Source organism: Gigantopelta aegis, chromosome 2, assembly GCF_016097555.1.
Source record: "Gigantopelta aegis isolate Gae_Host chromosome 2, Gae_host_genome, whole genome shotgun sequence".
Taxonomy (NCBI): Eukaryota; Metazoa; Mollusca; class Gastropoda; order Neomphalida; family Peltospiridae; genus Gigantopelta; species Gigantopelta aegis.
In genome coordinates, this window is record NC_054700.1 from 42,385,754 (window position 1) to 42,411,079 (window position 25,326).

At 34.4% G+C, this 25,326-nt stretch overlaps 1 protein-coding gene across 1 annotated transcript; it reads left to right on the top strand.

The window, feature by feature from the left end:
• Positions 1-458: 458 nt before the first annotated feature.
• LOC121385831 (peptidyl-prolyl cis-trans isomerase FKBP8-like) lies at positions 459-24,539 on the top strand. The gene is made up of 11 exons (XM_041516623.1): positions 459-533; positions 10,972-11,895; positions 12,328-12,475; positions 13,161-13,248; positions 14,334-14,441; positions 15,404-15,478; positions 16,271-16,388; positions 17,804-17,893; positions 18,124-18,201; positions 19,577-19,699; positions 21,140-24,539. Exons 2-11 carry the CDS (start codon positions 10,975-10,977, stop codon positions 21,224-21,226), a joined length of 1,836 nt encoding a protein of 611 aa, XP_041372557.1. The 5' UTR covers positions 459-533; positions 10,972-10,974; the 3' UTR covers positions 21,227-24,539.
• The last annotated feature ends 787 nt before the right edge of the window (positions 24,540-25,326 follow it).

Here is a 25,326-nt window from a genome sequence, read left to right on the forward strand (position 1 = left end):
GTGATTGGTTATAAATGTGAGTGTGTTGGTTGTAAAAAAAATTAGTTTCATCTGGGCTAAAAATGTATGCAATTTTATTTGATGTAGTACCACCGTGTCAAGTAGCCTTGTCCTTGGAACATGTATGGGGTACCTGTAAAAAAAGTACTAAAATTGTGTGCGAAACTAGGGGTGTTGCAGAAACATCTGGTTATACCGAAAATGAGTCATGAAAGGTACCATTTTCTGCAGTTAATACTTTGAGGTAGGGGTTGTAGTACTGATATTTATGGGTCACAGTTTGGTTGATACATTGCATATAGTGTTTTTAAACACAAACGTTAACATGGTCGCCTATGGGATTTGAATTGGTATAGTCCAACCTATAGCCGTTGACTAGGATTCCATTCTTCCGTTTTGGGCACTTTCCGGTTATTCATAGTTTTTCTGTTACGCTTTTCTAAGAGAGTGAAAGAAAACAGTCTATTCCGGTAATTTCCCATGTTTTAATTTCCTATCTTGACAGTCACGTTTTTTGTTCTAGAAATTCAATAGTAAGTTGTGGTTGTTAAGTTGTATTATGACTGTATTATAATTGGTATATAATGGTTTTCTATTTAATACTTACTTAAGAGTATATGTATGTGTTTTGGATATTTGATGCAGTTTCATATCGATTCAATTCAATCATTTATTTCCGTACGCCGTACATTTGTGGTTTTTGGGAGTTTATTTTGGGAATGTATCCTCAAGCTTTTCTATTGGTCGAATACTGGGGCGACCCTCTATCATATGTCATGATTTGATCACATGGTCACGTGATCAGAATTATAATGACTGAGGTCACATTGCATTGCCAGCTCTGTTTGATCATAAATAAAAACATTAGGCCTAAAGACATTTTCAAAGATTTCAAATGGATTAAAAGTATTGCAAATGTTAACAGAAAAAATGGCGGACGTTCATATTATCACTATAGCTGATGAATATATACTTACGAGCTGATGAATATATACTTACGTTCATTCACATGTTTATCGTCAGCAATTGCGTTTCTGGAAGAAAGAATGTTCACTCTGTTGCGTATGTTCAAAATACTTTGTGAAAATCTGTACTATTCAGTTTAAACGAATATGGTAATTAATTAAATACACTGGTCGAATACTAGGTACAGGTCGAATACTGGGGTCACTGCCTTACATGTTATAATGGTTACAGGCTAAAACGGAACCGTGCCAAAGCGGAACCATTTTCTTTGGCAAAAACGGAACCATTTTTGTTGGCGAAAACGGAACCTATCATGGCTAAAACGGCACCATATATAAATATATATAACTTATCTTATTTTTAATTTCACTAACACTGTTGGTCAAACAAATTAGTTTTTGTAGTAGTAAGCATTAAGACGGATCTGTATGGTGGGGTTAATTATAACAACAACAATACAGGAACAATACAACAACAAGGAAAAGTGTTGTCTTTATTGAATGTGTAAACATTAAGAAATGCATACACAGCTCACGTTTTCTTCCAATTTCCGGTGGTCTCTTTGTTTTGACTTATTTTATTGAGAAAAATAAAAGTTCACGAGCTCTCCTCAGCAAGATTGGCGTCTGGCTCTTGTCAGAGGCGGCTCCCAATGGGAGCGTGCTTGAACAGTTATCTGATGGAAGCACGTAAATAAATTTACCTGACCTGAAGATTGTTTGTGCAACTATCAGAAGTGACACAAAACCATTTCTTTTTTCTTTTAATAAATAACTTCATTTGAGTTAAGTTGTTTTGTTTTGTTTTTTTGGTCTTATTTACTATTCTTCAAATAAAATTCAATTATGGTGCCATTTTAGCCATTGTAGGTTCCGTTTTAGCCATAAATTTCGGTGCTGTTTTAGCAAACGTAGGTTCCGTTTTGGCATGGTTCCGTTTTAGCTATATCCCATTATAATGGTTAAAATATCCTTGCACAATTATAATTTATTTACCAGTGACAATATTTAATAAATGACTGTCATTAGGTAGGAGGTAGAAGAAGTCTTTGTTCAAACTTCTCATAGTAATATGATTGGAGCAATATGTGCCTTGCCCTTTGGACCAAGTTTGGTAGCAAACATTGCTGCATTGACCAAGTTTAACGTCACTCTGCACTGCACCAGCTTAAAGTGACACACTTTTCAACACAAATATTAGTTTACCAATAAAATTAAAGTAAAGCCTTTATCGTATTTCCACATATGTGATTATTTATTTTGTAATTCCATTAATACCAGTGTTAATACAAACAACGATTTTCAAAAGAGCTCTGTCAAAGATGTTGTGTAAAGAGTGACGTCGCGCCCATTTTTACAGCTGATAGCAGGGAACTCTATTGCGTTGTTGTCGCTACACAATTTTAAAACAGTAAACAGTAGTTGCTAATCAATTATCAGTTAACTAGAAATATCGCTAATCAAGATTTTAAAAACAAAATGATCCTTGAATAGTACACTTCCAAAAGTAGCCATTGATTGTCATGACCACATGATAATATATATATATGTCATCTGATGTCAATGGCTACTTTGGGAAGTATTTGAGGCATTTACCATGTGGCTAATTTTAGGGATAGGTAAATTTTGTCACTGGTAACGCAATGTAATATTTATAATATAGTTTGAAATGGTTTTTAAATATTTTCTTATGCTTGGTCAGCACATCAAGTTCACATATTCAGAACTTTGTTAAATTAAACCTATTTCTATGTTTTCTATGAAATTCCAAGTCATTTCATCATAGCATTTTTGAGGCAACTCAGTCTAACTCAGGCTGTCTCAGCAGTCATTTATCAGTCACATAATGCAACTCTCTTTAAGAGAGCAATATGTTTTATTTTCAGAAATAAATATTAAATTGCTGAAATTCCCGAATCTGGTAGCGTTATCAAGCAGGCTACATAACTGCATCAAAATTCAAAATGATTTGTAAAACTAATTCGCCCGTTATTGGGTAAGGTCGACTAAGAAGTTTACAAAGATAGTCCGTTGGGCGACCATCGATTTTAGGTTCTGGCTTGTTTGGTATCAGTTGAAAAAGAAACGCACTGAAACTGAATTGAATGTAACAAAACACACCACGTCTTTGCTGGCGCGAACTACAGATCTGGCAGCAGAAGACATACCATGTAGAACATACTTTATATTTTGACAGCACCAAACTGTCTGGCTGGGTCTTTCTAAAAATAAAACTCAAAACATATTGCAGGCAGTGCATGTATTTTTTTTTAATCTGGAAGGCATCGGCTTTTTGGAATGGACTGGATACGCCATAATTATCTAGTAGACCTATTTTTTTTTTACAATTGTTATTCAATGTTATTGTGAAAATCAATCATATTTAATTAGCTTATATTATTCTGGAACAAAATCATGATGACATAACCATCCAAAGATTACTGTAATAAACAACAAGTACGTTTTTTTTTAGTTTTTTTCACAGATATATTTTTCTTTCGATATTTATTTTATTAGTAACCTACTAGTGTAGCATTTACAATGATCCAACCGCGCACACACACACACACACACACATTTTACTGAAACAGAAAATAATAATTTTGCATCTATTGTTTGCTTGGACCGGCGTCGTGGTAGGCCATCGGTCTACATGCTGGTAGGTACTGGGTTTCCTCTCAAAATCTGTGTGGTCCTTAACCATGTCTGACGCCATATAACTGTAAATAAAATGTGTTGAGTGCGTCGTTAAATAAAACATTTTTTTCTTTCTTTCTTTCTTTCTATATCAAAAGAGAATCGACGGATACATTTTTGGGTGAAAAAGTTTCTTGTAAATTCAAAAAAATTACCATCAAACTGCATAGGTTAAATCTTCTTTTATGATACAGTTTTTAAGTCAATTGATGGAACATCCAAGTTAATTTGAACAACAAAACCGTAATACATGACCACGGTCGTATCTCTGCAAAATGGAGAGTCAAATGGGCATTTGGCAAAATAGTGAATAATTCCATGAATCTCTATCTAGTGCCTCGTCTTTTGGAGGACAGCAACTCTCGGTGAAATCCTTTACAGGAAATTGCATCCCTCTTGCATCGCCACAAAGAGGGCTGCCATTCCCAGACTAGGTTACTAAAGAACGTGCAGGTCTGTATTTAGTTTCTTTGTAATGCATTATCTTTTACTCAGAGACAATACAAGTCAACCTGCATACCTTGGCTGTTCAAGCATTTTGTCTTCATCCCTGTATTAAAAATTTGATTTAATCTGTATAATTTAATGGTAATTTGTAAAGAAACATGTTTATTTATTCTGGATGTCTTTTTCAATATTTTTTTTACTGAGTTGGTATGGGTTTTATACTTAATAACATGTTTTTATATGAATTTTAACTTTATTCATTATGATGTTACATGCAAATTCATCAGTTTCCTTTTGCCCAAATGGACTATGTACTGTAAGTACATGGTTATTATTCAACAAAGAACATTCAAGTTTGGATGTTGGCTGTGGAGTTAAATTTCAATGTGATAATTGGAAGGCTAGTTGAATTTAAGAAGGGCCAGTAAGAATTTTCTCCAAATGGCCTTTTCAACCCTGCCATCGGTGGGCCCCTTGAGCTATTTCTGGTTCCAGCCAGTGCATCATGACTGGTATATCAAAGGCCGTGGTATGTGTTGTCCTGTCTGTGGGTTGGTGCATATAAAAGATCCCTTGCTACTAATGGAAACATGTAGCGGGTTTCTTCTCTAAGACAATATATCCAGTTATCAATTTTTGACATCCAATAGCCTTCCAGATCCAAGCAAATTTTAAGTTTTTCAATGTATTTTAAAAAACCCCACACAACCTAGTGATACTTTTTATTTAATATTTTTAGGCGACATCCTAATACTGAGTAATAAGTCTAATTACCCTAATAATAATTTACATCAAGCTCAGAACATAATTTTATCTTTATATTATTTTTGTCATTATTTATGAAGCTTTCACAGAGTTTATTTTCAAGCAAATGAAAAACATTAGTGATTTCCCTAGAAATTTGGCAAGGCATGATAGACCACACACTTTTGGGGCATTTTAACCATTTTCGGGGCACTTGTTTTTTATTAAAAAATTAATTGAAATAAACATTAATGAAATTTATGTGCTTGCTTTAATAAATGAATGGCAAAAGATATAAAAGGCATATTTTATTAATTTATAATACCTTTTTGGGTGTTTTATAAAGGCAATTTTAGAATTAATTAGTGAAAAAGGCTTGTTTATAATCTCAGGGCAGCAAGGTGGTGCTAGACTATTGAGGCACGGTGCTGCACCATGCTAAAACAAGCTAGGGAAAACACTAAACATAATGAACCATACAATGACTCATCTACAGTTTAGCCACAAACTGAATTATTTTATGCAAGCTGTCTATCGTCTTTTCTGTGTTGATTAGTTCTGTTTACCCTTGGCCAGAACAGTTATGCAGAGGTGTGAAACAGGCATTTAGCACAGATGGACACCCGCCAAACATGTTATAAACAAAAGGGTTGTTCCAGAAAGCACAGGAAAAAGGAGAGGGGTGGTAATTATGTTGGAAAGACGTGGGTCTGCTGCCAATATTTTATGTCTGTAAACAAAGCAAGATTATATAATTTTATTAAGGAGATGGGAAGGTGTTTAAAAATCACTACCTTGTCTCACCATGCATCCCAGTTCGCAACATCTCTTACTTTAACGATATCTGTAGTGTGCTGAATCAGATTTAGACTTTTAAAAAATCTTTTTATATTAGTAAAATTTATATTAAATATTATTTAATATAACATGTGTAGTTAATTGCTTATTTATTTTAGCATTGTCTAAATTGTTCCAATGTTCTGAAAATGTGAAAACATTTTGGCTGAGCAGTCAATTTAAAAAAAATATATATACATGTGTATAATATATTTTTTTACTTTGTTGTCCAACCTAATTTGAAGTTATTAATTAAAATGCATTCAAAATTCCATCCATTTTCAAATTTATCCTTCCTTTCTATCCCAGATTTATTCATTTGCAATGTCAGAGGAGAGACACACATGGACCATTTATAAGTGGATATAAGCCTGTGAATGGTGATTTCAAAGTACAAAGGTGACAGGGTGTAGCCTTGTGGTAAACTGCTTGCCAAATATGTGGCTAATGGCGAACAATCAGAGACATTCCAACAGGTGGCGCTCGTGCATTATACACCATTCCTTTTTCTAAATTTGTATTGTCGTAAAGCACCGATCGGTATATCCACTCTATTATTCCCGACTTAATTGTGAGCATGTATGTGACTAAAGCGTAGAACGGCTAAAAATTAAAGTAAATAATAAAAATTTACGAAATTTCGCAGTTGGTAGTAAAAAAAATAATGGAAGAATAAAAAAGAACAAAATAATGTCCAGCTAAATCGTGGGTTTTTCCCCGAACCACGTAGGCTACTCCCTACCGTTCTTACAACTTTCTATCATATATCCACCATGCCAAAACCATTAAATGTGTACATATTTGACTGATAATACTTGAGTGTTTGCAATAAAAAAAAACGGTAACAGCATTTAATAAAGTTTTAATTTGTAAAACGCCACGATCCATTCTTCGCTGTTTACTTCTGGGTTCTATTCAATGTTATTTGTTTACCATAGTTTGACACCCAGTAGCCGATGTATTTTTCGTGCTGGGGTGTCGTTAAACCTTCATTCATTCATTTACTATTCAATGTTTGTTATCACGATTTAATATGAAGATATACGTGTTTAAAACCACAAATTATTTGTTTGCAGAGTAGAGTAAATTCAACCAAATTTGTCAACAATTATTTTTAATAAATTATTTCAATGAAAAAAAAACAAAAAAAACACCCAACCCAACCCAAACAAAATAAGTAAATAAATATATTCAATGTAAAATTTAAAAAAATTAATTACAGAAATAAATATTAAATTTTCAAATGATGAAAAATAAATAGGAAATTTAAAATATTAAATATATAGTTTTTTTGTTCTTAATTTTTTTTTCTTATCACATGTAAGTAGAAATATAACAATGCTTTTTCATACTCATTTACATGAAATTAGAAATGATAATGGTATTGTTTTTCAATATTTATAATTTGTTAATGTAAATAATTTAATTACAAAATTACATAATCTGATAAGAATTCTGATTTCACTGAGCCTGTTTTAACATAAATCTATTTGACCTACCGGTATCAAAATTTTATACTTTTCAGTACTTATATTAAGAAAAGTCCAATGTAAATAATCTTTATCATGCTTCATACACTTATTTACCAAGAAAATTCATGACTTTCCATGATTTCCACTGATAATGAAATTAACAGCAATTGAAAACTGCTTTAGACATTATACTATTTTTTCTCTCCAAAGGCTGCAAGAGTAATAAATTATAAATTAAAGAAACAAAATACTGCTATTTTACAAATGTGGATTTCAAAAACCAGATGCAGCAAGAAATAATTATGATTATATATAAAAGTACACTTATGGTTCACTAATAGTTTAAAGTGAATATAGGTACAACACCAATTAACACCAATTACATTAATTTCAAGAGATGCATTACATGCAGTATTCACACATGGCTTGTTTCATGTTCAATGTATGATGAGTCACTTGCTTAGCATGTACATGTATTTGATAAACTGTACATAAACAATACCTATCTGGTATTTATATTTTCAGTCCAACAGTGTGAGTTTTTTCAATGCCATGCTAGAATTTATCACAATGTAGTCAACATACTAAAAGTATTATAAACTGTTATAGGCTTAAACAGTCACTGGAGAATAAAATGTTGGGATTTTGCTACATTTGTCCAAAATAGTCCAGTTAGGCAATAATAATAAAAAAGACAAAGAATAAAAAGAGACTTCCCCCCCCTCTCAAAAAAAAAGACAGAAAAAAAAAAAGACATTTATTTTTTGAACAAATATTAAATTTCCAGTTTCAGGATATTTATGTAAATAATTCTAGATTATAATTTGGAAAGTATTTTGTTATGGTTAGTTTGTTTTTGGGTCAGTAGCAAAAACAAAACAGTTTGTTCTGTTATGCCTCAAGTATTTAATCAAATCTCACATTGCAAAACAAGCTCCGCAGTCTCTTTAGAATAACCAATAATGAAAAGAAATTAATATTTGTTTACATCTCAGCACATTTTAAATTTGGTGTTAAACATCTGTGTTTCAGAAAAACAGCTTTCATAATTTTGACCCATGGTTTTGACACTTGTCATAGATAATGACTCACCAAGAAGGTAAACCCATGGCCACCACACAGGCTACTCCTACCAATTACTTTAATTTCAGCATTTTCACTTTCATTGGAGTTATTTGTTTGCACCACCATCACAGCATCCTTTGGTAGTGTTTTTGTCAGTAATTTCAGATATGCTTAGTATAAAAAGAAAATGCATCCTACATACATATTACAGCTTACAAAAGAGATACCCAACTAATAGGCCCCCTATAAATAGATTAACAAAGGAATGAACAAATGAAGAAAAGAAAATTTTATTCTGCCTTGTACCTAAAAAAAATTCTGGGAACATGACTAAAAAATATTAGGTAGGGCCAGTCTAAACTTTAAAAAAACCCAAAGAAAAACCTACATCTGTACTCTTTTTAACTTAAAAAAAAATGGGGAAAAATAATCAGGGTAAGTCTCTTTTTTTTAGGTAGGGTCAGTTTCAAGAAACAATTGTTTTTACACCTCAATGGGCACTCCACATCTCACTATTCTGTTTATATTGTATGTATGCTATTTGCATGTCTCAAACTATTATTTTCTTCTTCTTCAAATTGTGTATTAGGGGCTGTGGAAGAGGTGAGGGCCGATAGGGCCATGGTCTCCTCTTTTTTCCTGTTACTGTTCTCAAAAGTCTGGAGATGTCATAGGCCCTATGTTAACATCTGATATTTAAACTTATTCTGGGTGAGCATGCCTCCGAACCCCCACCAACAGGTTTGGGCCCTCAAGTACATGTATACACACTCTCTGTCTCTGTCTGTCTGTCTCTCTCTCTTTCTCTCTCTCTCTCACACACACACACCACAACCTTTTAACAAACAGCACCCTATAAGTACCCCCACTTTCAAATTCTCCGCTGGCCCTGTACATAAATACAAAAAATTGTTGTTTCTAAAACATTTTTTCTTTTAGTCTGAAATTATTGATTAAAAATAAATAAATTAATTAATTAAATAATCGATAACAAACATGATCAATGCCATGGGGGGTAGGACGAACTCACCTAAACCATCCCCCTCACCAAAAAGCAGTGAACAAAACACACAAATAAACAAATGTCCACATAGCATACATAAAAGGAAGAAAAAATTATATTTCAACTAGATTTTATTCAAATAACATATAAATAATTAATTTTGTTTTAAATCCACACACCGAGAATGGATAGGTTTTTGGCAGTGACATACAAACGCCTTGTTTTTCAGCGATTCACTGTTTGTTTTGTTTTTTGTTGTTGTTGTATTTTGTCATATACTAGATCCGCTATGCAGTCCAGACATTCTTTGTGCAATGCATCATCGTCTGAAAAAATATGACCACTTTTCCTGTTCATACAGAGGTGGACAAGTAATTTTATACGACCAGTGGCTTCAAATCACACTACTGAACAGCTGTTTAAAGCAAGACTCTAGGGTGTATAGTGATGACGCGACCTCTAAGGGGGAGATAATTTCTGGGTGTTCGCCATTGGGCTATTTGTTGTTCCAGCCAGTGCTCCACAAATGGGATGGTGCATATAAAGATCCTTTGCTGCTAATTGAAAAGAAGGTGGCAGCTAGTTTTTTTTCTCTTGCTATCTCTGTGGTCCTTAACCATATGTCCTACATCATACAACTGTAATGAAAATGTGTTAAGATCATCAAAATTGTTTTCTTTCATTCGAACTTAAGAATTTGTCTACCATGGCAATTTAAAAAACAATTGCTGTGGGTAAAATGGTCCACCCACAGAAATTTTGAGTCTGCCTATAACAATTTTTTTTAAACATGACTAAGTCTTAAACTTAACTGTTTTCAGTGGTAGCCTACTGAGCTACCAGGTTCAGTAAGCTACCAGGTTATAATGTTTGGTACTCTTCAGTAAAAATTGGTAGCCCCATAATTTTAATAAATTTGAAAAAAAAGCAAAATAATTCATTTTTATTTAGGTGTTTAATCATCTTGTTGGTTTCGGAGTAACTGGATGTGCCAAAAAGATCTAGTAGCCCGGCGGACTACTGGGTTTAGACATCTGGTAGCCCGAGCAACAAATCAGTAGCTGAAATACGCCGGCCTACCGTTACGGTCGAGCCCTGATAACTGAAAGGTTATTTTGTTGTATGTAGACATGTTTCAAATGTACAAATGATATACTGGCAGATAATGTACACCAGATGTATACATTTTGCCATTGTTGTGTCATTCATTGAAATTTATACAGTATGTAACATCATCTCGTGGGAAGGTATTTATTTATTTGAATAAATATTGTTTAAAAAAAAAATGTTGAGTGGTGATGCTTCCGACCTATTTCAATTTATATCTCATCATTGTTAAGTTTCAGGGCTAGCTCTGGGTCAGCAGAAAATTTTGCCAAATTATTTATTAAACTTCAAAAATTGCAGAAATCCAGTTATTTTGTAACAAAATATCAATTATTGCATGAAATTATTTTGCCAAATTAAAATAAAATTTGCCGATTGTTTTTGAAATTCGCAATTGGTGAATTTGGTGAGTGTCGGAGCTAGTCCTGAATATTTAAGTCATTTCAAGTTAATTTTTACATCTTTGGATGATAATAGGAATACGAATGTGTGCCGTTATAATTTTTATTAATTTTAATGCCAACAAATTTTATTCACTTACAGTAATGTTTGTTTAAACACCCATCCCTTGATAAATATTGTTACTCATACCATGAATTTTGTTTTATTATTATGTTGTTGTTTTTTCCACCAGAACATGGATCACAAGTCTGAAGACTTGTTACAAGGTGAAGGTCAGACAGAAATGAACAACCAATCGGATAACAGTTTACTAGATGAAAACCAGTCAGCCATCAATGATTCTAGAAGTAAGATGCATTTGTCACAGGATGAGCAACCAGACAGTCCTACATTTCCAAGTGTACCAGCCACTGCTGATATTTCTGCAAAAATTCCATTTTCTAAAGAGTTTGTGGGTGGTGAAGTGAATGACAGTGAAGTGAATTCTAGTAATGCAGATTCTTTTACAGAGAACCGGTCTATTGCTGGAGGTGGTGATGATGATGACAGTAATGTGTCAAATTCTGTAAATGTAGAAAACATAGGATCAATTACTACACAGACTGAGTCAACCGAATTGTCCATTCCTGAACAGAATAATGAAACAAATAACAAAAATGTACCAGAAAAGCAAACCGAACTTGAAAATTCTAAGATAAGTAGTGATGAAATTACAACAGATGTGCGTACCGAGAATGCAAGAGAAAATAATGACACTTTGAACTCCGATTTAATTGACGATAATGCTGTGCCTGAAGAACTATCCAATAAAGCTGGCAGTGTGGTGAATACAACTTCTGAAAGTATGATGGACAAAGAGTTACCCAAGTTTGACGAAGTGAGCAAAGATATCGGAGTAGAAAAGAACTCTAACAGTAATGCCCAAGAAAGTTATCATGATTCTAGAACAGAGGATGCAAGTATGAATGGAGTGAATGAACAAGGAGAGGATGGACTGGATGAGTCGCAGAACGCTGAAAACACGAGCACAGAGTCTACACAGAATGAGGACAGTACAACTGCAACAACCGAAGAGAAAACCGATCCCACGGAAGAGAAATCCGATCCCATAGATGAATGGATGGACATACTTGGAAATGGCCTTCTCAAAAAGAAGGCAAGTTGTGTTATGGTTTTGCAATATTTATGTTATATCTTTAAATTAAATCTATTAATTTGTTTGAATCATTTTAACAGTTCAAATTTAAAGTTTAAAAGGAATTTAAAAAGTAAAACTGAACTGGTGAAAAATGCCATTTTAGGATAAATGTTAGGTTTGGACTGTTTTAAGTTTAAAGAAATGGTTTTACGGTTTCGGTTTTCACAATTATTCTATCAGTGTTGGTTTGCTAAATTTTGTATATTTGATGCTATTATAACCGGGAACATTTTGTTGCAAGTTGCGGAATCGCTACACAATCATAAACCATTGACTAGAAATATCGCTAATCAAGATTTTGAAGGCAGAATGTGCCCTGTATTTAAACCTGATCCATTTTTCATTTATTTAGTGACCCTGTTTCTAACAGATTTTTTATACATTATTCAGGTTCTGAAGTCTGGAGAAGGTCGCTCAAGTCGACCGAAGGCTGGAGAAACTGTTTTCTTAAAAACCGAGGGAAAGTTGGATGATGGAACTGTGATTGACAAGTTTGAATCTGTGTCCTTCATTTTGGGAGATGGAGATGTCATACAAGGTACAAATCCACCAATCCATGGGGACGAAAACCTCATAATTTTTTCTTCTGTATTCCCAGTTTTAACAGTGCAAGAAGTTTTCCCCTGTCTTTGTACCTGATTAAAGCTCAGGACAACATCTCATTTGTCAAAATTCTATTAAAATTTTCCACATTCTTGGTAAAATGTAATTTTTAACTCTGGATACATGAAGTTTGTTCATGGGTGGCAATAAGTGTAGACATGTTCTTTGCAGGGTTTATCTTTTACACTGTTTGTTTTATTCTATAATTTGTGATTTATTTTTCTAAAATGTAATATTGATAAATAATAAAGGACACAATAATATAAGGACAGTTTAAAAAAAATCAAGAATTGGTAAGTTGACTTATGAGCCACTGCACATAAAGGCCGAATTTACAAAAATGTTTTTCTTAAATGCAAGTATTTAAGCATTGCAAGTGTATGTAGTTGCATACGTGTAAGAGAAAAAGGGGCTTTCTTTAATTTGGCACTCAATTATATTGCTTTGTATACAGTTTGAAATTGTGTAATACACCACCACCAAAAGACGTATGTCTGTTATGTGTCATCTCTGTTATAAAATCCTATATTATGCCTGCTTTATTTAGTATTTTGAGGTAAGATGTAAGATTAGTTCTTGAGTCCTGTGATTAACTCGGTTTTCATTGTTTGTGTAAACAGCGTGGGACCTTGCCGTCTCGTTGATGGATATGGGAGAGATCTGTGAACTGGTGACACATTGCAAGTATGCTTACGGCTCAGTGGGGAGGTGAGTGCAAGGGTTGGTTTAATCTGATAAATGTTTGATTGTGCTACATTCTATGTGGCCCGTGCTAAACAACCACACAATGTAAAAGAAACACAACTATATACTGACCGGGGGCGGGACGTAGCCCAGTGGTAAAGCACGGTCGGTTTGGGATCGATCCCCATCGGTGGGCCCATTGGGCTATTTCTCTTTCCAGCCAGTACACCATGACTGGTATATCAAAGGCTGTGGTATCTGTTTTCCTGTCCTCGGAACACATTTCTATTCTTGGTCACAACCTTTCTCCAAGTTACATAATTCTTTAAAGGGACAGACCCAAGTGTTTAAACATGTGGGCATATTTTTCACTATTAGAGCCATTTATGATCACTAAAATCAAACATTGCTTAGATTATCCATTTCCATACAACCGAAGTGTTTCTGGTCATCCTGGTGTTTCGTTTCAAACACCACAAAATGTATTTTTAATATTTTTAAAAATGCGTCTGAGAAGTGACGGTTATGGAGTCGAGTTTTAGTCTATTTTTAAGGGTATTTCAACATCACAGACTCTTGTTTCACTCTGTTGTATCCAAATTTGTTACAGGTTTGTAAATTAACCAAACTTAGTGTCCATTTTTACAGGTTGAAACTAGGGTCTAGGTGAAAAATATGCCTTAGTGTTTAAAAACTAGGGTCTAAGTGAAAAATATGCCTTAGTGTTTAAAAACTAGGGTCTAGGTGAAAAATATGCCTTAGTGTTTAAAAACTAGGGTCTAGGTGAAAAATATGCCTTAGTGTTTAAAAACTAGGGTCTAAGTGAAAAATATGCCTTAGTGTTTAAAAACTAGGGTCTAGGTGAAAAATATGCCTTAGTGTTTAAAAACTAGGGTCTAGGTGAAAAATATGCCTTAGTGTTTAAAAGCTAGGGTCTAAGTGAAAAATATGCCTTAGTGTTTAAAAACTAGGGTCTAGGTGAAAAATATGCCTTAGTGTTTAAAAGCTAGGGTCTGTCCCTTTAATGGTTTTATACATAGAGCACATTGTGTTCATTATATTGCAGCTGTTTGCTGTCTTTAAAGTTTGTTTTGTATACAATATTTCAGAGACAACATTCCTGGTGATGCAGCCATCATCTACACACTGGAGCTGGTTAAGAAAGAGCCTGGCTTAGACCTGGATTCCATGTCAGTCGAAGAGAGAACTCAGAAAGGGTGAGAAAAGAATCTCTACTGAAATAGTTTACATTATAACTTGTGATAAAGATCAAGTATTTTGCTTCTCAAAGATGAAAAATATCAGTTTGCTTTCAGAATGCCAGACTTTACCACTGCCTCAAAATTGTTCCTTAAAAGCTTGGTCAAGACAAAGTTTTTCAAATCTTTTATCCAATGTTATTATCATCCCTGGGTTTCAGTGTTTTGTTTACACAACATTGCCCAGATGTTACAGTATATATATATATATATTTCCAGTGTTCGAGATTTAAAAGTTTTGGGCAGTATCCCAGTTGGATACTAACATTTCAAAATCTGGTATCCCACCCGAGAATTTAGTATCCCACATCGTAACACACTTGGACGACACTGTTTTTGTGCCCTGCCCATTGCTACACTGATATCACAATCGAAATAGCAGAATTCACAATCAAACGAAATGGGCAAACAGCACTTCGAGTAAGAGTTAGGGAAAATATTGTTATGGCGTAGCATTAGACTGGGTATGAGCTCGAAAATACTGTTACTTAACTTAGCTGGCAAATGACGACTTTATAGTTTCAACGAAAAATAAAAACTCAGGATTAAAAAAAAACCCAACATTATATGGTATCCCGGTGGGATACTTGTTTCTTGAAGACTGGTATCCAAAATTAAAATCTGGTATCCCCGGGATATTGGGATACCGTTAATCTCGAACACTAATATCAGTTGAACTATCCACTACTGAATTGATTAATAGTAGGCTCTACAATACCAAGATTTATTTCAAGATGAAAAATAGTCAACAGAACCTTTAAACACAGATTGGTTGGTTTAATCAGAATTTTTGGTTACAAGTTTTGACAAACATAAAGCCGTATATTAAGCATTTTGTAAATTACTGTTTGAATTAAAAAAAAAAATATTGTGATTATTCAAAGGTGTTAAAATGTTCATTTTAAAACTCTTTTTTTCAGTGAAGCTAAGAGGGAACGTGGTAACCACTTGTTTTCCCGAAAAGAATTCCAAGCAGCTATAAACTCGTACACTAAGTAAGTCCGTACAACTCATTCTTACATTGTTAAGTCAGTCCTTTATAAAATAGGTATAACACTGGGTTTTGTTTTTTTTTCAAACTGAAAATTTTATTCCTAACAATTCAAAATGTTCTGCATCCCATTCTAATTTCCATCTTACTTGATGAAGGTATAAAGTTTTGCTTCAAAAAGGACATTAAGAAATTTATATAATAGCAATTAATTTTGTTTGTAAATATTATTTCAGATAAATTTGTATTGAGAGCTTATGTAGGTCAGTTTTAGAATTCTTATAAACAATGAAAAGACTTGAGAGGAGTGATTAATTGTTCCCATAACTTAAGATTATGGGGAGCCATTTAAGATAAGAAGAAACATAAAATATTGTTATATTTCCCATATATATATTGTGCATTGATATTCAAAGTAGTAGTATTTTATTAAAAAAGTTGAGCAAAATACAACTCGGTGTTGGGGGAGCATTGATGAAGAGCCAGAGTGATAGCTCTCCTTAAACCGCTATGTCTGCATAAACCAATGCACAGTTCTTTTAATCATTTAAAAAACAAAATTGGAACAGTCACTGAACTAATGAACACCGCCTCTTTTGTGGGAGTGACTGGTCTGATGATTTGACTAACGAAGAACGAGAAGAAAAACAAAATTTTTAAGTTATATTCTTTTGGGAGATTTTCTTCATTTGATTGTGTTAAACAAAGATTTTGTATAACTGTATAATAAAATCTGTTAACATAGTATGTTTTTTTAATTCAATATTCAATCCATATTTATAATTTTAACTTGTAGGGCTCTGAGGATTCTTGAGCACCAGGCAAGTACACACAATGTGGATCCCGACGCACTGAAGAACTTGTCAAACAGTCAGATCAAGTGTTACAACAACTTGGCCGCGTGTCAGCTAAAGGTGACGTGTTTCCATTGTTTATCTGCATGACAGCTTCAGGCTTGAGCTCAAGACTCAGTAGTCTGAGACTCTTAACGCCGTGATAACACCAGACACATTGTATGCGTGTGACGTCATTATGGATTTGAGTCTAGACTGTAAAGTTTTATAAGCACAGGCCCAGGTTCATTGGGTTGCAGAACTGATCTCCCTCGCTGGACTTGGACTTTTCAGTGTCCCTGCCAGAGCCCCATAACTGGTACATCAAAGATCTTGGGATGTGCTTTTCTGTCTGATATTGTAATGCATGGGGGGTCTGGGGGCATATTGGGGGAAAAAGTCACCGGTAAGGGGGATCGACTGACCCCCCCATTGGCTAGGGGCCTGTTATAAAACACTTAAAAAATTATTATTAATTAATAAAATATCCTTGTTAAATATTAATTAAAATATTATTAATTAATAAAATATCCTTGTTAAATATTAATTAAAGCAAGCACATTAATTACATTTAATTTTATTTCAATTAATTTGTTTGCCTTTAATATAAAAAAAAAGTGTTCTGAAATGCCCTAAAAGTGTTTAGTCTTGACAAATTTCTAGGTAAAACACTAAGAATAAATCACTTCTTTAACATTAACTCAGGACAAATTATGATTTTATGAGATCAAGGTGGTTTGACTGGTGTTCAGTTGGAAGTGATGCACAGGCTATGATTTGATCTTTCAGAGGGCGGGACATAGCTCAGTGGTAAAGCCTTTGCCTGATGCACAGTCAGTCTAGGGTCGATACTTGTCGGTGGGCCTTTTGGGCTATTTCATCTGGTCTATCAAAGGCAGTGATATGTGCTAACCTGTCTGGGATGGTGAATATAAAAGATCCCTTCCTAGTAATGGACAAATTGGCAGGTTTCTTCTCTAAGACTATATATACCGGCCTCGGTGGCGTCGTGGTTAGGCCATCGGTCAACAGGCTGGTAGGTACTGGGTTCGGATCCCAGTCGAGGCATGGGATTTTTAATCCAGATACCGACTGCAAACCCTGAGTGAGTGCTCCGCAAGGCTTAATGGGTAGGTGTAAACCACTTGCACTGACCAGTGATCCATAACTGGTTCAACAAAGGCCATGGTTTGTGCTATCCTGCCTGTGGGAAGCGCAAATAAAAGATCCCTTGCTGCTAATCGGAAAGAGTAACCCATATAGTGGCGACAGCGGGTTTCCTCTCAAAATCTGTGTGGTCCTTAACCATATGTCTGACGCCATATAACCGTAAATGAAATGTGTTGAGTGCGTCGTTAAATAAAACATTTCTTTCTCTAAGACTATATGTAAAATATTACCAAATATTTGACATCCAATTGCCGATGATTAATAAATGAGTGTTCTCTAGTGGTGTCGTTAAACAAAACAAACTACCATGTAACTTTGTCTTTCAGATAGAGGCGTACGATGCTGCTATCAAGTCCTCAAACAAAGTCTTATCCAATGAACCAGACAATGTGAAAGCTCTTTTCAGAATTGGAAAGGTATTACTAATGATCATGAATTGTAGTCTCTTTGAAATTTGTGTCTATTTATAGTGTTCTAATATACATCCAGTCATCAAACAGGTGATCAGGATGTCGGTAAACAAACATTCCTTTCCTTTTTATATTAATTTTAGTTTGTCATATTCTGCTTCTGTTTTTGTTACAATTTAGATGTCAGATAATGGAATTATTGCATATCACACTAACTGGAACCATTTTTATTGCAGTCATACAGTTGTAAGGGTGATTGTGAAAATGCAGAGCCGTATTTGCGCAAGGCCCTTTCATTGGACCCGCAGTCAAAGGTATGTCATATGAACTGTGGTATTACCGGCATTGAAATAAGCATTGTGTCTGGTAATCCATTTACAGGTTACCACAATATAGGTAACCACAACTATATGAAAGTTAGAATTGAATTCCTGTTGCTACTACATTTAACGCCTGTACATGTGTGCTTGATGATTATTGTAGTATACAATTGTATTGTATGTATTTATGAACGTTCTGAAATTGTATCGGTGCGTGCGAACATCGGTACGAGAAACGAAAGCCGGAAATAAATTTATCTAGTGGGTGCTGCTTTAACGCAGATTGTCGAAATTGCTTGCAATTGCACAAGTGCACACGTACCTCGACGCAATTCCTTATGAGAAAATGAAATGCGGAAGTCCAGAATACATTGTCTAGTTCACGTTCGGAAACGAAACGTTGAAATTTATGTCTTTTCTTACATGTGGTAACCACCTGGTAACCTGAACGACCATTCTCGACTTATTTCGATGCCTGGTATTATTGTGTGAAATGCCCTTTGTCATTGGTACTTGTATTGTATTTCTGAGTGTAGTTTGTTAATATAAATTTTGTTTTAATGTCTACAATTTATTATTGACCTGTCTTTGTTTGACACCCAATTGTTAATGGATATTTTCATGCTGGGGCATTCATTCATTCATTCATTCAAGGCGGGAGGTAGCTCAGTGGTAAAGCATTCGCTTGATGCATTGTCGGTCTTGGATCGATCCCCCTCGGTGGGCCCATTGAGCTATTTCTTGCTCCAGCCAGTGCACCACAACTGGTAATCAAAGGCTGTATATCATATATGTGTTATCCTGTCTGTGGAATGGTGCATATAAAAGATTCCTTGCTGCTAATCGAAAAGAGTAGCTCATGAAGTGGTGACAGCAGGTTTCCTCTCAATACCTGTGTGGTGTTTAACCATATGTCCGATGCCATATAACCGTAAACATTAAGTGCGTCGTTCAATAAAAAATGTCCTTCCTTCCTTCATTGATTTATTGAGGGTGGTATGTAGCCAAGTGAGAAAGTTTAGAATCGATCCTTATTTCTCGTTCTAGCCAGTGCCCCATAACTGATGTAACAAAAGCAGTGGTGTGTACTATCCTGCCTATGGGATGCTGCATATAAAAGATCCCTTGCTGCCTATTGTGTGGTGGCAGTGGATTTCTTTTCTCATCTGTGTGGTTGTTAACCGCATGTTCGCCACCATATAACCATAATTGAAATGTGTTAAGTGTGTTAAATAAATAACTCCTTCTTCATTCATTTATTCATTAAATTTCATTCATTTCTATATTTAAACGTCAGGAATTTTGGCAGATCTATACTAAAATCTAGTATACGTTTTTAATACTTTCTTCTTTGTTATCATCAATGCAGATGCTTCACCGAGAGCTTGCCTGGGTCACAAGAAAAATAAAGCAAGACAGTGCCTCCCAGAAAGAGATGTACCGACGCATGATGGGTGTTGATAAAAACACACCCAAAAAGAAACAAAACAAGGTGGGGAAAATTGTCCATGCATGTAGAAGAATCTTGTGCTTTATTAAGATTGATTGATTTGAAATATTGAGGATCGATTCTCCATTCAATTTTGACTATATGTCAGAATTACCAAATGTTTGATATCCAATAGCCGATGATTAATAAATCAATGTTCTCTAGTGGTGTCATTAAAAAAAAAAAACTTTAAATGTATGTTCATTCAGTTATTTTGTATTTCAGTCAGATGTACATATCTGTTATATACAAAGCTGTAATGTGTGCAGTGAACAAAACCGTTGCATCCCATCATTTATTTTCTCAATCAAATATTGAAATAACCATGTTGTAGATACCAAATAGCCGTATTTTAATATGTGCTGAGGGTATCGTTAAACAAATATTCCTTTCCTTTCTTGTCTGACTATAGTGCTACTCTTTCCAAGACCGTGGTATGTTCTGTCTTGTCTACAGTAGTGTATTTGAAAGATCCATCATTGCTGTTATTCAGTAAAAGTAGATCATCTTATAACAGTGAATTTCCTTTTTTTTTTTTTTTTAATATTAATATCCTTTATTGTAGCTTTCATAAATGTATAGCTGTTTACACTATTTTTATTAATAATTTTGGAATTTTAAATTGATGTTGATCATCACTCACCTTTGTTTGACATCTGATAGCCGATTTTCTTTTTGTGCTGAGGTGTTGTTAAACATTCATTCATTCATTCATTCTTTCCTTTCTGACTTTCTAGATCATTTGTCAGTATAACACAATAATCAAGTTAGACACCAAATAGCAATAGTTTCATATGTGCTGAGAAGTTGCTAAACATATCTTTCCATTAATTTTCAAGCTTATGATAAAAGTTAAAGTTTGTTTTCTTTAGCAACACCACTAGAGCACTTTGATCAATTAATCATTGTTTATTGGATGTTAAATATTAGGTAATTCTGACAAGTTGTCGTAAAAGAAACCTGCTTAATTTATTTTTCCATTAGCAAGCAGGTATCTTTTATATGCACTTTCCCCACAGACAAGACAAGATGGGGAAAACGGATCGATGCGACAACCAAAGCTCCTCAGGCATATGATCCTCACCTATCATGTCATTATCTTATAAAGTTTGTAATATCCTAAAAACGCCTGTTGGTCCATTGGGCTATTTCTCATTCCATCCAGTGCACCGTGACTGGTATCAAAGGCTGTGGTATGTGCTATCCTTTCTGTGGGATGGTGTATATATTAAAAAATCCCTTGCTTCTAATAGAAAACTGTAGCGGGTTTCCTCTCTAACACTATGTCAAAATTACTAAATGTTTGACATCCAATAGCCAATGATTAATAAATCAATTTGCTCTAGTGGTGTCATTAAACAAAAGAAACTTTTAACTTTAATATCCTAAAAAATATATTATTAAATCATCATTATGTATATACTGTATTTTTTATTTTTTTAGTGGTGGAAGATGCCTCTGGTTATTGGAAGTATTATTGCAGGAACTCTTGCAGTGCTTGGAGCCATTTACCGCACAAGTCAGCACTGAAACTAAACTCCTCTGACATTGTTAACTTGTTCATCTTGCAACTCAGCCATCCATTACTACAGCAAGATGCAGAACTGTTTGTGATATCTGTATATAATCGATTGCAAGATTTCTACCATAATTTATCTAGACCTGTATTGAAATGCCATTGGTGATTCGATATTTGAGAATTATTTCAAATTTTTATTTTCGTTTAACAGGTATATTACTGTCATTCATATCGGCATTGTATCAAATTTGTTTTTAGGTCATTCTAATTTAGTCACGTGTTTCAAGACTACCCAGAGTTTATGTAGTAAGTTTTCAACATATAGCAGTACTTTATGTATTTTATGCAAATATTCATCTTTTGGTCTTGTGTTTATGGAAATATGATGGATCAAGTTTTGAATGTTATTAAATTGTCATTTTAAAAAAAATTGATCTTTGAATTAACATTTTTGTCTATTTTATTTTATGCCTCTGAAAATTTCATGACTAATCATTTCATCAATGCGATGCTTTTACTTACTTAATCCCCTTCATGCTAAGAAGCCCATAAGACTGTAACCAGAGAGCGTCACTGCTGCCGGTCTTTTGCCAGCTTCTCCAGCAGCCCCCAGCTCAGACTGCCCTCTCAGATTTCCTTATCTACTGTCCTCCTCCATGTTTCTTTCGGTCTCCCTCGTTTCCTTTTTCCAGGAGGGGTCCATCGGAGTGCCACTGTTTGAGACATTCTGATGACATGGCCAATCCAGCGCGATGCTTTTAGGGGCGTTCTTATTAAGCGATCTAATAAATCGGAACAACATTAGTCATATACACATACGATTACAGTTGCTACAACAAATTGCATGTGAATAATAGCATAAAGTGAATGCCATTTTTGCAAGCCTTGTTTTGCATGACCTATTTTCTGTTTGAGCATAAAATGTAGGACATGATGTACATGGTCATAATGGGTTATACAAATGGAAATTGGTTACCTCATTGTTTTTGTGTAACCCATAAATTGAAATGGGTTACCTCATTGTTTTTGTGTAACCTGTAAATGGAAATGGGTTACCTCATTGTTTTTGTGTAACCCGTAAATAGAAATGGGTTACCTCATTGTTTTTGTGTAACCCATAAATGGAAATGGGTTACCTCATTGTTTTTGTGTAACCCGTAAATGGAAATGGGTTACCTCATTGTTTTTGTGTAACCTGTAGATTTTCTATTCTCAGAGGCCTATTGGTATTATTAACTGTTGTATATAAACTACACACTGTTTTATGTTTTTTTGTCAGATGAAAAGAATAAACCACAATGTTAATTAGTAAGAAGGTTTGTGACAGTTTATGCTGGCGATATTTGAGATAAAATCTCAGGATCAAGTTGTAGGTTTTTTTTAAAGTAGATGAAGTCCTGAATTAAAAATACTACTATTAAGGAAGTGCCTAGTAATGAACTATAAATGCCATAGTGTAAAACAGTTTTGGTTTATTGTTAAATTTGTAAACATGTTAAATTTTTAATGATCTTTATGCCTCGGAAAACATTGTCATGGTGTGCTTGCTTTTTATCAAGTTTATGCTGAATAGTCTGTGTTGTGCATATGTGAAAGTCATACTAATAATTAGTAAAAGTGTTATTTTATATGTAAACTACGTATATAAGATAATTATTCTATGTTTAAACTGGAATTAAGTTGCTTAAAGAATAGAAAATGGCATTTTAACAAAGGTGACTGTTTAACCAATTTCAAATGTAGTAGCAAAACAAAGTAACCATTTTTAATGGAAAAATAAAATACCAAAAAAGAAAAGAAAAAAGAATCAAACAAAACTGAATAGGGGTGCATTATATGAAAGTAAACATTTTCAGTTTTTGGGGGGTTAACTGTTTGAAAACTAGAACATATATTATGTTTGTTAGCAGCTGGTTCTGCAGATTTCATTCATTTTAAAGTATTACATCGAACATACATATGCTAGCACTACAACCAAACAATTTACTGTATCCAGGCCTTGACCTTAACATTTTTCAGTGGTAGCCCACCGGGCTACCAGGTTATGAAATCTGGTAGCCCTCGGTAAAAATTGGTATCACCATAATTTTAATAATACTTTTTTTTAAAAGATAAAAAAAAGAAAAATCATCTCTACTGAACAAACTGAAAAACTTGACACACATTATTTGTTCTCTGATAACCTCACAACGATATGTATATTCATTAATGCAGACATTTGTCGATGGGAGGGATGTGATAAAGAGCAAAACACAATATGTCATTGCGATGTTTAATTGTGTAACATGTTATGGCTTGAAATGTTGAAGGAGGTCCAAATCAACATTCACATGATTTCAGATGAACGCATTATGCAGTGTCAGTATCGCGTGTGACCTCCATGGGCTTGGGTAACTGCCCGACACCATCTTCTCATGGATCTCAGCAATCGTGTGAAACATTGAACCGGAAGTCACCTCCATTCAGCCACCAGCGCCTGTCCCAATGCCTGCAGTGTCTGAGGTGCGTTAACACGGTTTCTGACACATCTTCCGAGCTCATCCCAGACATGTTCAATTGGATTCATGTCGGGTGATCAGGCTGGCCAAGCCATGACTGGGATACTTAATAATGGGTGAAATAATAACATAATATTTTGATTCTGGATAAATATGTGTAGCATGTACATAGAATAGTATTCCGGCACATTGGTGTCATCCCTCCCTCACTTTATCTCCCTCTCCGCACCTCCCCCCATTTCTCCCCAACTCTAACATTTAAAACACCCTAGGATATCCAGCCTGTGATGGAAGTTGTGCAGGTTGTTATGTTTCTTGATGATGTAAGCTACAGCTCCATTTTGCCATTTCGTTTATTCCCATGAAGTTGCTTCATTACGTTAGGAAATGTATTTCGATAGATTGCTTACTGTGGTATATTTATTATCTGTAGATTCAAAGTACATGTATCATGTGTTATCTTGTATATAAAAAATGCCCATCCATATAGAAAAAGAACAACATACCTTGCAAGCTGCGAATTAAACAGAATTCTGTACTTCTACAAATACCACATTTTGGGTCAGAAGTGTAAAATTATGAGATGGAATCGCAAAATTTGTAGATTACATCATTTTATGATTCTTGCAGAATCCTAAAAAAAAATCTCGAAAATTAATGCCTGCATTGTATTTTCTTTGTATATATGTGGATAACGTATGTTGCTGAAAGGTTGATATTTTATACTGTTTTGTACAAGTGTTTGTGTGTGTTGAATACATTTCATAAATTATAGTGTGAGTATATATTCAAAGATGAAGGCATGAAAATAAATGATTCAACATTACTGTGGATGTTTGTTAATTATGTGGGGCAGAATTTAGCTCAGTCATTTGACTGCTTACCTAAGGTGCTTCCATTGCAGGATCGAACCACATCTGTGGACCCGTTCAACTGATTGGCTTTTTTCTCTCGTTCCAACCATTGTACCACAACATGTCAAAGGCTTTTGTATGTGCTATCCTGTCTGTGGGAAAGTGCATATAAAAGATTCCTTGCTGAATTAGAAAAAATGTAGTGAGTTTTCTCTGATGACTACGTGTCACAATTACCAAATGTTTGACATCCAATAGCTTATAATTAATTAATCAATGTGCTCTAGTGGTGTCATTAAACAAAACAAACTTTGACGGATGTGGAGAGTAGTATACACCTGTGGTTACTGTTTAGTGTGTAACATTTGTCTTTGCTCCCATTTCCGAAATCATCTGGTGCCTAATTGTTTTAAAGAATATTCCATCTTTTACATTGGTTGACAAGCATAAGCCTAATTTAGGACCTTTCTCCACAAATTTAGAATTCATATATTGATGTAAACAAGATGACAGTCAGTATTAGCATACTAGTATATACATAACTGATAGAAGTAGTAATAACAGCTATGGATAATTGAATATGAAGTAATCGGTTATGACACAGAATTGACTAGATTAAAGAGAAATAGGGGGAAAAAAACATGGCTGACGGGGAAGTAAAGAAACAAACTGCACAAGTTTCAAAACTTTTACTGCTTGCAATAAAGTCCTGAACTGATTTTAAAATGTCTATAGTATATTTTCTTAGGTTGTTAACTG